This window comes from Haliotis cracherodii, unplaced genomic scaffold, assembly GCF_022045235.1.
Source record: "Haliotis cracherodii isolate W230 unplaced genomic scaffold, xgHalCrac1.p SCAF_10, whole genome shotgun sequence".
Classification (NCBI taxonomy): domain Eukaryota; kingdom Metazoa; phylum Mollusca; class Gastropoda; order Lepetellida; family Haliotidae; genus Haliotis; species Haliotis cracherodii.
Genome location: NW_027266265.1, coordinates 46,452,869 through 46,467,787, shown reverse-complemented (window position 1 = coordinate 46,467,787; position 14,919 = coordinate 46,452,869). Strand labels below are relative to the sequence as shown.

At 42.4% G+C, this 14,919-nt stretch overlaps 1 protein-coding gene and 1 long non-coding RNA gene across 2 annotated transcripts in view; one reads left to right on the top strand and one right to left on the bottom strand.

The window, feature by feature from the left end:
• Window positions 1–14,919, top strand: part of LOC139454452 (maestro heat-like repeat-containing protein family member 1) — a 72,187-nt gene that overhangs the window by 40,817 nt on the left and 16,451 nt on the right. The window contains exons 27-33 of the mRNA XM_071236162.1: window positions 134–286; window positions 1,005–1,159; window positions 3,104–3,269; window positions 3,937–4,071; window positions 6,660–6,736; window positions 7,303–7,440; window positions 8,576–8,696. Of these exons, the coding sequence (XP_071092263.1) occupies window positions 134–286; window positions 1,005–1,159; window positions 3,104–3,269; window positions 3,937–4,071; window positions 6,660–6,736; window positions 7,303–7,440; window positions 8,576–8,696 (945 nt within the window). The remainder of the gene's footprint in view (window positions 1–133; window positions 287–1,004; window positions 1,160–3,103; window positions 3,270–3,936; window positions 4,072–6,659; window positions 6,737–7,302; window positions 7,441–8,575; window positions 8,697–14,919) is intronic.
• On the bottom strand, window positions 11,780–13,698 carry LOC139451598 (uncharacterized). The gene is made up of 3 exons (XR_011652347.1): window positions 13,533–13,698; window positions 13,001–13,059; window positions 11,780–11,854 (listed from the first exon to the last, which is right to left on the bottom strand). It is a non-coding gene; the product is annotated as an uncharacterized lncRNA (long non-coding RNA).

Genomic DNA, 14,919 nt, shown 5'->3' with positions numbered 1-14,919 from the left:
GGAATAGCATCAGGTCCAGGCTGTTGAAATTGCTGAATTGTTGCTGACATTCACCGATCATTCAGACATTGTTATCAGAGGGTATCCATGAGACTTTGTTTGAATTGATTGCGAACCAATTTATATTTTCCAGGTGGTATCCAAGAAGCTCCATGCTGACCACCTCCAGCCATTCATGGAAGTCCTCCAGGAGGGTCTCCTGGATCCCCAGTCTCACAGCTCGTCTGGGGCGTGCGTGGTCCTCAATGGTCTGATGAAGACCCGGGGAGGAGAGCTGCATAAAGAGGTGAGGGTGTAGAGGAGGGGTGCTGTAGCCTCACAGCTCTTCCAGGGCGTGCATCGTCCTCAATGGTCTGATGAAGACCTGGGGAAGGGAGGGGAGCTGCATAAAGAGGTGAGGGTGTAGAAGAGGGGTGCTGTAGCCTCACAGCTCGTCCAGGGCGTGTGTGGTCCTCAATGGTCTGATGAAGACCTGGGGAGGAGAGCTTCATAAAGAGGTGAGGGTGTAGAGGAGGGGTGCTGTAGTCTCACAGCTCGTCTGGGGCATGCGTGGTCCTCAATGGTCTGATGAAGACCCGGGGAGGAGAGCTGCATAAAGAGGTGAGGGTGTAGAGGAGGGGTGCTGTAGCCTCACAGCTCTTCCAGGGCGTGCGTCGTCCTCAATGGTCTAATGAAGACCTGGGGAAGGGAGGGGAGCTGCATAAAGAGGTGAGGGTGTAGAAGAGGGGTGCTGTAGCCTCACAGCTCGTCCAGGGCGTGTGTGGTCCTCAATGGTCTGATGAAGACCTGGGGAGGAGAGCTTCATAAAGAGGTGAGGGTGTAGAGGAGGGGTGCTGTAGTCTTGCAGCTCGTCCGGGGCGTGCGTCGTCCTCAATGGTCTGATGAAGACCTGGGGAGGGGAGCTGCATAAAGAGGTGAGGGTGTAGAGGAGGGGTATGAGATATGGGTGTGAGATTTAGGTGTACAGTGCCTAGAGGATTCAATACAGTGAATCTTTTTCCCAGGTGGGCAAGATCCTCGACAATCTGTACGACAAGCTACGGCTCATCCAGTGTCCACAGACTCGAACAGGCACACTCCGAACAATCCGAACAATGGCCGCTCACCACCTCATCCCAGTCGTCACAACCCTCCTGGGATACCCATTGCCTTATGATGAGTAAGTTGAGTTCTGTGTGGGGAGATAGCCACTGCCTTACGATGAGTAAGTTGAGTTTTGTGTAGGGAGATAGCCACTGCCTTATGATGAGTAAGTTGAGTTCTGTGTGGGGAGATACCCACTGCCTTACGATGAGTAAGTTGAGTTTTGTGTTCGGAGATAGCCACTGCCTTATGATGAGTAAGTTGAGTTCTGTGTTGGGAGATACCCACTGCCTTACGATGAATAAGTTGAGTTCTGTGTTCGGAGATAGCCACTGCCTTATGATGAGTAAGTTGAATTCTGTCTAGGGAGATAGCCACTGCCTTATGATGAGTAAGTTGAGTTCTGTGTAGGGAGATAGCCACTGCCTTATGATGAGTAAGTTGAATTCTGTCTAGGGAGATAGCCACTGCCTTATGATGAGTAAGTTGAATTCTGTCTAGGGAGATAGCCACTGCCTTACGATGAGTAAGTTGAGTTCTGTGTAGGGAGATACCCACTGCCTTACGATGAGTAAGTTGAGTTTTGTGTAGGGCGATAGCCACTGCCTTACGATGAGTAAGTTGAGTTCTGTGTAGGGAGATACCCACTGCCTTTACGATGAATAAGTTGAGTTCTGTGTTAGGAGATAGCCACTGCCTTATGATGAGTAAGTTGAATTCTGTGTAGGGAGATAGCCACTGCCTTATGATGAGTAAGTTGAGTTCTGTGTTGGGAGATACCCACTGCCTTACGATGAATAAGTTGAGTTTTGTGTAGGGCGATACCCACTGCCTTATGATGAGTAAGTTGAGTTCTGTGTTGGGAGATACCCACTGCCTTATGATGAGTAAGTTGAGTTTTGTGTAGGGAGATACCCACTGCCTTATGATGAGTAAGTTGTGTTCTGTGTAGGGAGATACCCACTGCCTTATGATGAGTAAGTTGAGTTCTGTGTAGGGAGATCCACACTGCCTTACGATGAATAAGTTGAGTTTTGTGTAGGGAGATAGCCACTGCCTTACGATGAGTAAGTTGAGTTCTGTGTAGGGAGATACCCACTTCCTTATGATGAGTAAGTTGAGTTTTGTGTAGGGAGATCCACACTGCCTTAATTACGATGAATAAGTTGAGTTCTGTGTAGGGAGATAGCCACTGCCTTATGATGAGTAAGTTGAGTTTTGTGTAGGGAGATAGCCACTGCCTTACGATGAGTAAGTTGAGTTCTGTGTGGGGAGATACCCACTTCCTTATGATGAGTAAATTGAGTTCTGTCTAGGGAGATCCACACTGCCTTAATTACGATGAAAAAGTTGAGTTCTGTGTCGGGAGATAGCCACTGCCTTACGATGAATAAGTTGGGTTCCATATATTGAGATACTCATTGCCCTACGATGAGCCATCTTCCCGAGGCAAGAGAGTTAAGCCTTCTAAGCCTTGTCTATGGACCAATCAGATTCCATCATTTGCATTTGTTTCAAACAATATGGCGATCTATGTTGTGATAAAACGGGTCTTGCATCGCGAAGTGCATCAAATCACACGAGCACCTTGATTTAAAACATGAAAAGGTTTGGAAAATATCTTTTGACAACGCGTTGGCAGTGCACGTGCTTTGCCAATCCTGCAATCGACCGAAATCTGCACGACAGTTTATGAACCAGATTTCGATTTTGATTGGACTATGCATAGACTCGTTAGTCCAGCCAAAATGTAACTCCATAATACCAGACTAGTTTGGAAAGGGTGGAAACTGGACTTTTATAGCCAGTTAACTCTCTTGCCTTGGGAAGATGACGATAAGCAAGTTGAGCTGTATTTTTTGGGGGGGGGGGGATACTCATTGTGTAAGGATGAGTTAAGGGGGGACTGCACACTGCTGGGGACTTTAAGCAGCCTAGTATGTTTGTGCAATTCTCTCAACTTTATGATGAGTATGTCTACCATATTTTAACTCGACTACTGCGCTGTTTCGACTTGCAGACACATAGTTGAGGTGTGGCACATCATTGCCCAGGAGTCGCAATTGACGGCCAGCATGATTGACCACTTCCTGGAGCTGCTGCAGAAGAGTCTTCCTTACGAGGAGAAACCCGACCCGCGGGACAAGAGCCATCTGCTCAAGACTGCAACAGTTACCCCCCTTGCTGTCAGTATAGTCAGACATACATTTACAATTAGAAAGTGTAAAATGGTTGTTTGAATTGAAGTAATTACTAAATGTTACTGTCTTTCGATTCAAAGATATTTAAATATTTTAGTTCTGATTCTGAATTAATGAATGATCCCGATGATTCAAGTATTGACCTTCACCTGTCAGTACCTCCCATCATTCTTAAATCATTGTGTGTCGGTTCAGGTTAAACAAAAAGAGTAAACACTGATCGGCAGGGGTTGGCCATTAATGTTTAAAATATGTTCCATCTTCCAAGGCGAGACTAATGTTTTCTTGTTTTACACCATTTCTTGATCCATTCCCAGGGGCGGTCGGATAGCCTAGTGGTTTTAAGCGTTAGCTCGTCACGCCGAAGACCCGGGTTCGATTCCTGACATGGGTAAAATGTGTGAAGCCCATTTCTGGTGTCCCCCGCCGTGATATTGCTGGAATAATGCTAAAAGCGGCGTTAAACCATACTCACTCACTCATTGATCCATTCCTTAGAGGCAGGAAGTAAAATTAGGTATGTGTTGTCAGGGCTGATTTGGGGTTGTTACAAAACAACATTCAATCAAGCACATGTTTTGTATACTAGAAGGAAATAAATTGGTCAGGGCTGAAGTGGATATATGACAATGCCGACATGGGTTTGTTGCAGGTTACATATGCACTGAAGGAGATATTCGTTGTGGAGGAGTCTGAAGAACAAGTGTTGAAGAACTTCCATAGACTGTTTGCAGCGCTCATGGTGAGAGTGGGCTCTGCTGTCGGAGTCGGACCACCCAAAACTCAGGTGAGTGGAGTGAGGGAGTGAGTGAGTGAGTGCTCTGGCATGGTAGGACTTGGACAGTGAGAGTGAGTTGGGTTTACTGCCTCTTTGAACAGTATTTCAGCTTAAAGAGGGAGGAAAGCCCCGAGTGGTGCAGGTTTTAGGTGCTTACCAGTTTTATGAAACCCATGACCATTGACTGGTGCTGATGTTTTACTTCCTGGGAGGAGTACCATTTGTGACCAGGGACAACTTGTATTTATCATCCAAAACTGGCTCCCACAGGAGATATCGCTTGGAGTAGATCACGCTTGGAGTATCTACACTGTAGATATCGCTGCAATGAAATTACATCACAATGCTTTGCAGACCATTGTGACATCACTGGCTGCAATTTGAAAAAGTTGGAAGAATGATGTTGGATGATAAATAAAATCTCGGCAGGCCTCGGATTTTTCCGCTTTTATCAACTCGTGCTGATATATTTGATATAAAAAAACACGCGGGTGAAATTCTCTATGTCATTGTGCACTCCCTGAATGTTTTCTGGGTATAGCAAGACAGGTGCCCGGGGCTGTAAGCTTGTCATATGACTACAATAGGGTGTCATAGGTTGTACAAGTTGTACAAGTTGATGTTTGCCACATTTTCATATTTTGTATATGAAGATTTAAGGAAAGTATTGTGAAGTGTTTCGTGATTTAAATGCTTCTTTTTGACTGCTGTCTTCTTGAATTTGATTATGTTCTAGTTCTTGTATTTTTAACTTATCCTGCATTACATATTGCACGTCGCTGAAGTCCTAACTGGAAATGAATGACGATTTATCATCGTCTTCAGTAACTCTTTTGCCAACTTGACCTCCATGACCCTAGTGACATCTGGTTTCGGAAGACACGCCCCCTATATGTCTGGCGCCTAATCTACGGAGCCAGCATGATTGGACCTGATCACTTTGCCAATACCTTGACTGGTAGCTCATGCCATCGAACGCTTCAGACAGCATCAAAAGTTCAAAGCATCCCATCACGATGGGGTGGGGGGCCCACTACTTGGACCAGAACAAACAGTGACCCATCAACAACTTGGAACTGGAGACTGGTACCCTGGCAGTACAGTATTGGGCTCATCAACTGACCGACACCAAGCTGCTGATACCCACGGACAACACAACGGTTGTCTGGTTCGTCAACAAGCAGGGATAAACCCACGCAAGCTCTCTTTTGAACCAGTCATTCCTCTTTCACCATCTCATAGACTGGATTCCATTGGGTGAGACACATCCCCTGGTGCAGAAATGGCCTGCCAATGCCCTATCAAGGCAGGACTGCCCATCCCCACAGACTGGAAGCTGCCTCTGGAGTGTTCCGTTTACGGTGCCAGTAGTTGGGGCAGCCAAACACCGAGCTGTTTGCCACACGATACAACCCGCAGTTGCAGACATTCGTGTCTCCTTTGACGGACCCACAGGCCTGGACCGTCGATGCCCTAGCCTAAGAACAGGAAAGCCTCAGCACCTATGCATTTCCCCCACCAGTGCTTCTGCCCCGGGTGATCCAAACAATCAACTCAACAACCAACCTGTCCTTGAACCTTCTGGTGCTGCATTGGCCGGCAAGAACCTGTTTCCCGGACCTATTACAGGTTGCCGGGCAACCGGCTCGAAAACTCCCAGAGTGGTCAAATCTACTGCAGGACATTCACATCCACTGCCTCCATCCGTCCCCAGAGCAAGTTCACTCACTTCACACCTGGTTCACATGCAGAAGGCGCTCACCTCCAAGAGTTACTCAAGGAGAGCATCCCAAGCTGTAGCCCAGGCTCATAGACCATCCAACAGGCTACTGTATGATGATAAATGAGCCTCCTTTAAGATTTTCTGTCGGCAACAAGGCGTTACTCCCAGATGTTACTTACAGATGCAACAGCACAATCCATGGCAGATTACTTACTCTATCTGAGAATGAATAACCACCTAAAGAGTGGTACTACAGTTACTTACCTTGCCATGATTGATACTCTCTGTGCTGACGCTCAATACCGGAAGCTATGGTTGGAGAACCAGAAGTTCCGATTTATATCTCGTCCTCCAGCACCTCCGACAACGCCCCTGTGAACCACTCAACAGGGACTCTTTTCAGCAGAAGACTGTTTTCCTACTACCTCTAGCTACAGCAGCCAGGGTCAGGGAGCTCCATGTACTCGAGTCCAGTAGGAAAAACTTTCCAGAGGGTTTGTCCATCTTGGCCTGTGCTGGGATTTTATAGCCAAATTGGAGTACGCCAGGGCCAAGAATGTATATTTATATACTAATCCTACATTACTCAAGGTCCCTCTTGTCACTGATGTCTTCCTCCCCACTGTACCATCAGCCCTGAGGGGCGTTCGAAGACAACAATGACATATAGGGGGGGTTTCTTCCGACACCAGATGTCACAAGGGTCATGGAGGTCATGTTGGGCGAAAGAACTACTGAAGATGCTTGCAGATCGTCATTCATTTCCAGTTAGGACTTCGGAAGTAAGTGCAATGTGCAATATGTAATGCAGGATAAGTATATAAAATAAACATAATACTCTGATTATGGAATTTTTTTCATCTTTCTGTAACAGGTTGAAAGAGAGGAGCCAAAAACAAAGGACAAGAAAAAAGCGCCAAAGGTTGAACAGAAACTCATCAACCCAAGTCAGTAAGGACACTGTTCGATTTTTCTTCTTTCAGAAAATGTACAATAGAATGTACGGAGGCTCGGATGATGTGAAGAACTGCATCCCTTGGGCATACCAGAAACCTATAATCAAACCTGGTTCAAATCCAGGATTGATTATGTTTTGTAAGCACCATACCTTTGCGAATGGGTTTGAATAAAGTGGTAAACAACTCACACCATTTTCCCCACATCAATTTATGGTGTCTCTCATCGAGGTTTTGCAGAATATAAACAGATTCTATGAAATCCTAGTCATTCATTCGTAAACTTCAAATCGACACCATCATACAATTAGTAATGGATGAAATACAGGAATGATGATTTTTGCAATATGCGTGTGTTTTCGTTTTTTTTGTTGCAAGTGAGCTTGTGAAATTATTATCATAAAAAGTCTGAAGTCGTAGGATTACTATATGTCATTAATGAAACAGTAACAAATCCCAAGGAGGTGGGAAAAGAAAAGACTTTTTCATTTTTTTGGTATTTTGTTCCACATCTGTGACCTTCATGAATCTAGTAATTAAAATGACCTTGTTACCCTTTAGAGCAGTGATAGAGGCCTTCCAGAGGTTCCTCCAGAGAGCAAAGAGCTTCGACATGTGTGAGAGCCTGGAGAAAGAAATGGTGTGGATCAACATGGAGGACGAGATGCTGTACCCAGAGGCCATCACCACTCTAGCCAGGTAGTGAAATCAGTGTCCTTCAGGGGAGATCCAGGGCTGAATAGGGGACTCTAGGGGCCATTACCACTCTAGCCAGGTAGTGAGATCATTGTCCTTCAGGGAGATCCAGGGCTGAATAGGAGACTCTAGGGGCTGTCACCACTCTAGCCAGGTAGTGAGATCATTGTCCTTCAGGGGGGATCCAGGGCTGAATAGGAGACTCTAGGGGCTGTCACCACTCTAGCCAGGTAGTGAGATCATTGTCCTTCAGGGGGGATCCAGGGCTGAATAGGGGACTCTAGGGGCTGTCACCACTCTAGCCAGGTAGTGAGATCATTGTCCTTCAGGGGGGATCCAGGGCTGAATAGGGGACTCTAGGGGCTGTCACTACACTAGCCAGGTAGTGAGATCATTGTCCTTCAGGGAGATCCAGGGCTGAATTGGGGACTCTAGGGGCTGTCACTACACTAGCCAGGTAGTGAGATCATTGTCCTTCAGGGGAGATCCAGGGCTGAATAGGGGACTCTAGGGGCTGTCACTACACTAGCCAGGTAGTGAGATCATTGTCCTCAGGGGAGATCCAGGATAAGATAATGAGCAAGGGTATAGAATTATAATTGATCCTTTTGACTTACGTCTGTTATTAGTGACACATTGATAAGAATTCACGACCTTTTCTTAAAAGAAAAATGATGATACTAGAAGCCCAGTTGCAGTAAACATTCGCAGAGGTCTTGTTACACGAAGTCTGCACTTCCACTAAAAGAATTGACTTTAATATTTTTTTCATTTTTGAAATTATAAACATAGAAACCGGTATGCATTCTGTGTTAAATCAGCTTAGTCTATTCTTATAAATATATACTTCAACAATAATAACTTCGCAGACTGCTGATTGAAGCATCAAGACACAAAAACCTGTAGACAACAATACGAAGTCAGCGACATCGTTCAGCACAATAATACAACACAAGCCCCGCCCTTTCTATTTTCAACCAATCAAGAAACAGTATTCTGCTTTTGAGTGTGGCCTATTTTGTTAGGGGTGTGGTGTTTTATGGAAACATTAACGCAAAAATAAATTGCTTGGTGAACCAATGAAATGCCACGGAATCACTTGCAGTTCATTCATTGATTCATGTAATTGTGTTGTCAGAATTTTGGTAACCAGCACAGCAGAATGTGCCTACACATCCAAGATTGTGGCCAATCTCACGTCAGTCCTATCCAGTCTTTTTGATCCACAGAGGGTCGTAGTGGCTGCTTTCTTTGCAGAGGTAAGATAGTCTTTAGGAGGTAACCAGTACATATTTGTGTATTGCCTTATGTCCATTAAGACACATGCTGAGGATCTGGGCCTGAGCAATAACAAGTTCCTTTCTGAGTTTTAGAATGAGTTATGCTTTTGTAGAGTGTTTATATAACATGTATTAAATCTACAGACAACATGTACATTAATATTCAAACCTTTTCCCTTTAGCTACAAACTTTGGGACCCTAAGTCAACGAAGGAAAAATGGGGAAATTGGGGAAAAATTATCTTTCAAGTTGGCTTACTGTGGATCAAATAACATTTCAACTTGTAGGGCATTGTGTTCAGTGTTGGTAGGCGATGATCACAGCAAAAAAAGTGTATGTTTCCGTCTTCCGGAAACCTTCCGGAAACCTTCCGGATACCTTCCCATTTTGGATCCGGCCCGGATACCTTCCGGATACCTTCCGGAAACCTTCCAAAAAAAATGTCAAAATTTGGGGGGTGCATTTTGTTCACTTAAGTGTGAAACACATAAAAAAATTAACTTGAAAATACAAAGCAATTTGAAGGTTGTTGAAGGCATCTGGAAGGTTTCCGGAAGGTATCCGGATGCAAATTTTCTTCATGACTTGCTTCTGGTAAATAATGTTAGCCTGTGCATTACAGATACCTGTTGTAATATTCTGTGTTATTTTAATTGTAAATATCCTCCTAAAACATTTTTGGAGAAGAAAATTGTTCAATTTCATATTGTGTCCTTTTTGGATGTTAATGGTATTTAATGAACAAACATCAGTTCTTGTATAATGATATCCTTAAATTTCATGTCCAGACTTCCAGTTTGTACTGAGAAAAAGAAAAAGCCATTGACAATGTGCTCACTTGGGCCTTTGGTCCTAGTGAGATGATAATAAGACTATTTGTAACGGTACATGTACTTGTTATATCCAAAATACTAACTTCATTGACATTTGCCTCACCCTAGTTTTATGGTACTACAGTAAGCTCTTCCTCAGTTACTGTGAATTATTTTATTAAAAGGGATTGACAGTTAATTTGACACTGGAGTTGTAACCACTGCACATATATGTGTATTCAAATAATATAACAACGATGTGCTTAATACTTCACAAATATCTCCAGAAATAGGCATTCTAGTTATAATTGCAGAAATACTTTATGAATGACCCCTTCACAGTTGCCTTGATCTTACACTTCAACCCCTCATGAGTTATCACTTTTGAGTGTGAATTTGACCTTCAATATCAGTGATAAATATTTCAAAAACATTTCAAAGAGCTATCCGGCACATAAACCAAATATGCAGTCCTTTGGTAGAATTCAACATATCATTGACCAAAATATGGAAGTAATGTAACCAGTATATGTATAAGAGTTACTAAGACTTCTGTAGAAAAGGCAATTTAAGGGAAAATGTAGTATATATAGATCACACACCACCTTTTTCCAACTTTGACCCCTGCCCAAAGGAAGAGTTAGACCACAAACAAGCTTTTTGTCTGGTTGTGACTTTAACCTTTGACATAACAGATCAATGTGTCATCAGACGTTTTCAGAGCAAAGGAAACATGTGTTATTTATCTTGAGATGCCCAAGCAATGCATGGTTTCATAAGATAAGTGTGGCTATTAAACTGAGGCAAAATCATGAAACATCCCCATTTACACAGCTGGCAAATGAAACATAAGCAACAATCAAATTATCAATTTCTTTTATTCATATGCCTATAGTATATCGCACATTGAACAGTGTTCACATGATGGTTCCTGATGCAGTATGCAATTTCATCCTATTCTTCAATACTCATAACAGAGTGTGATAACTGTTCGCTTGAAAGGTACCTACGGATTATGTTCACCAGTTCAGATAACTTACTTTCCCTCAATCCTCCTTTTCTTTCTATATTGCCATGGATGAACAGGAACCAGGATGAGGGGATACCAGTTAGACTCAATCTCTGCTGCATTGTGTTAGTAGAATTGTGAACTTTCCATTTGGTGTTTGGGTCCACATTTAAAGACAGTAAGTCCCATTTATCATTCCTTTCAAGTGTTTACAAGAATTTCCTGAATGTCCTGGAAGAATTCCACTCCAGCTTGGCATTGGTTGGTCTTCTCACATTAGCCAGACCAGCCTTTGTGTGTCCCAGTACCATTTGGCATACAATTTCTCGGTCGGCCTCCATTGAAATAACAGGACCCTCATCATCGCTGTCTGCAAATCACCTCTGATATCTGAAGGGGTGCAGCCTCTGTTTAGGACTCCCTTGTCTGGTCCTTCCAGACTGTCAACCTGGAGTACTCATCCAGGGATCTCAAGCAGGACTTCAGTTTCTGCAGCATTATGTAAAAAGATTTTAGCTATCAAAAGAATTGTTGCCACATGTACTTACAGATAGAAGGCAACAAAATCACTTAAGTTGTCATATGTGAGTCTTGTTATATGCTAAACATTTAAGATAATCACATCTCAAATCTCAACCAGACAAACCAGTGACTAATGTTATGAACTCGGTCAAGACAAACCGATGATAACTATTATGGACAATATCCCACATCACTGTGGTATGATTACATGTGATCAATGAGCCTACTCAATCACAACCTTATCTATTAATTAGGCTTGGAATGCTGGGAATCTTTTTAAGAGATGTCATTTAGTGATTGTTTCAACTCATCAACATGGAAAAATATATATTCACAATCCTTGTCATATAGCCAAACTATTGCTGGATGCAGTGTTAAATAAATGATTTGGCTTTAACACTGCTTTGAACAGTATTCCAGATATATCACCGCATGTTAGTTTGATGTGGGAAGAAAGTCCTAAGTGATGCAGGTCTTTGATGAATCCCACGAGTATGTGTATAATGCTGACAAACCTAGCAACATAATCAGGGAGAACCAGGATTTGAACCCATGACTATAGGTTTCTGCTAAGCCCAAGAGATGCAACTCTGCACAGAAAATTGTAGCGCCTTAGATAATAGGACATCCGTGCCTACAGCGATAAGGAACAAACTGAAGACATATTTGCAAAATAACCATATGAACCAAACAGAATAATTTCAAAATATTTACCACTCACTGTTGCTCTTCTATGGTCTTTCTTTGCATTGATGCTGCACGGATGACTGTCTCTTTTATTCATCCGGACATTCTACAAACATAAGTAGCATTCACATCACAGAAATGTCCAAACTGTACATGTTGTACATTTGATTCAAATGAAAAGACCCCGGTTGTTATTCCGACTTAGAACTACCCTAATCATAATAATTCATGTCAAACATTCAGAGATGACATTTATCCCCATATTTAACAAATGTTAAAACAATATTTTGACAACAAAGTCAGGGTCATTCAACACATACATTACATAGGAAATAACTTGTTTGACAATGCAGAGAGATCCTCACCGAGGTGAATATCATTCCATGAATTATTGCCACATTTTCTTGAAATGCAGATTAATGCAATGCAGTATTTACTTTTATTTCTAGGCTATTTGTTTGGCTTTTCCATGGCACTGGTTTGACAGAGATCTAACCTTGATATGACACTTTGTTCAGAAATGATATAAATAAGAGAATACTTTATTATTCCAGAGAAAATTTGGGTTACATTGTAAAAGCACAGAGAAGCAAGTATAAGATTCATGATTTAAGTTAAATACACTCGACCCGTGAAGATTCCGGGGTAGACTAGGTCTTCAGCAACCCATGCTTGCCGTAAAAGGCCATTATGCTTGTCGTAAAGGCGACTAACGGGATCGGGTAGTCAGACTCTCTGACTTGGTTGATGCATGTCATTGATCTAAATTCCGTGGCTCGATGCTCATGATATGAATCACTGGGTTGTCTGGTCCAGACTCGATTATTTACAGACCGCCGTCATATAGCTGAGTGTGGCGTTAAACAACAAACCAACCTAAATACACTCATACATACACACACAAACACAACATCCAAACACCAGGGTTAGAAATTGGCACTAGTCATTTTGACATTTTAAAGGTTTTGCTATAAGCTATCATTTTAGGACTAGTGTGCTGAAAGTGTTAGTTTCTACCGCTGCAAACATTAATCAACTAATGAATTGAGTGGTCAGATTAGGTTGTCATCATACTCTGAGGGCATGGATCTTTGCTGAAAATAACAATCACTAGATTGCCTGGTCCATGTTCAATTATTTACAGGCTGCCATCACAGAGCTGGACTATTGTGAGTGTGATGTTTCACATTACATTGAAATATACCATAATGAATACATGTAGTTTGTATTTATCACAAACAAAAATACTCACTCAATACTTGGTATCCTCCCTGAGGATGTCTGTGAACCTGCCCACAAACCCTGAACATGCTGAAACAGAAAACAACTAACTTGTCTTTATCCTTTCAATGTTTCAGTGTGAATTTGTTAAAGATTGATAAGCTGTCACTATTCATTGTAATCCATATCTCACTTTCAGGTGGTTCAGGTGGCAACACATGATTGGAATTGAATGCCACGTTTTGTTTGACATGCACTTTGCCAGATTTATACCCTTGGTAACTAACCCTCATCATCAAATCCCAGCGTTATGTTGAGAATAAGGACACGACCCTTAAAAGTCCTGCACCTGTAGCTCTTATGCAATCCCAAATAGAAATACCATGTCACAACAAACACTTGATCATAATAATAACAAAGGGTTTCCGAAAACAACAAAACTAAAAGGCCCTTGACGTTTACAGTAGTAACATGGAGATCAGGAAAATATCTAAATCAATCCATTCTATAAGATCTCTGTATAGAAATCATGGAACATTATGTCTCGAAGCCCTGCTACGTACCTGGCATCTGCAAGCTGCTCTTCCTTCCTTCGGCTGTCAATCGAGTTTTCGAAATACTTGACGTCCTCGTTGTGGATGGCTCAGGTGGATTTCGACCGGGATTTCCGAGTTAGAGGTGATTGAGAACAATGTATCGATACACGAGGTAAGCATATCGCAAACAAGCATCACGGTGTACATCGATTACACGAGGTTTGAGTGTTTGTTTACATTTGTGTTCCAAAATGGCGCCCTCGGCCATACAGGGAATTATGGGTAGACTTGCTTGTCCCGGAATAACACGAGTTGGTCACGAATGACGAGCGGTCATTTCTGCAGCAGTTACGGAAAGAGACGAGGTTGGCCGATTACAGTTCATACAGGCCATATTGGGAGCCGCGGGGATTTCGACAGAGTGTATTAGGAAATATACCTACGTGGTGTATGGAATATGCGTTTGCCTACCATGCCAGGCAGTGTGACAAGGGATATCCCAGCGGATGTAATATTCCTACAGCAGAAATGTTTCACAACCTCGATTGCAGGGAGCTGAAGATGTGACATATTCAGACAGAGACCATAATACATAGACTGTTATATGGTCTCTGATTCAGGTAAGGAATATGTTAATAATATTGATCACGTATTAAAGTTATTTATCTTCTGTAAGCCACTTATTCTGTTTTATATATGTTAGTAAATGTGTGATTTAATTTTTGTAGGATAAGCAATCTACCTAACTTATGTTAATCCTTGCTAATGTATATGATGTAGAAATATGTTTGCTTATTTATATTCCTTTATCTAGATACTCTATAGTGACTCATTTTTTTAGTTCATACCGTACTGACTAAACTTACTTTTGCAGGTGTGAATAATCAAGAACAAATTAAATGACAGGAGTTTTGCAACAGTGAACATTGTGAAGTGGAAGATAAGACATTTGAAAGGTATGGATATTTTCACTTGAACTTGTTGAAGAATACCGTGATGACAACTTTATCATGTTGGGAATTTTGGCGGTGGGGTAGCCTAGTGGTTGAAGTGCTGAAGACCAAGGTTCGATTCTTGTCATGGGTACAATGTGTGAAGTCTATGTCAGGTGTCCCTTGCTGTGGTATTGCTAAAAACAGCGTAAAACCATACCCACTCATTTGGGGATTCCGGGTTGGAATTGGTCCCCATCAACCTATGCTAGTTGTAAGAGACGGTTATACTATAAAGGGAAATAGTACCTCGCCTACTATTGCCTGGTGAAAACAGGACCTTGTTATTTTTTTTACCTTGGGTCTGAATATGCCCGAATACATGAAATTAAACTTGCATGGTCACTTGTAAACACAAATAACTGAGAAATGTTCAAAAAGGTTTACATTAAAAACTAGCATCTACTTTGGATTTGGAGATG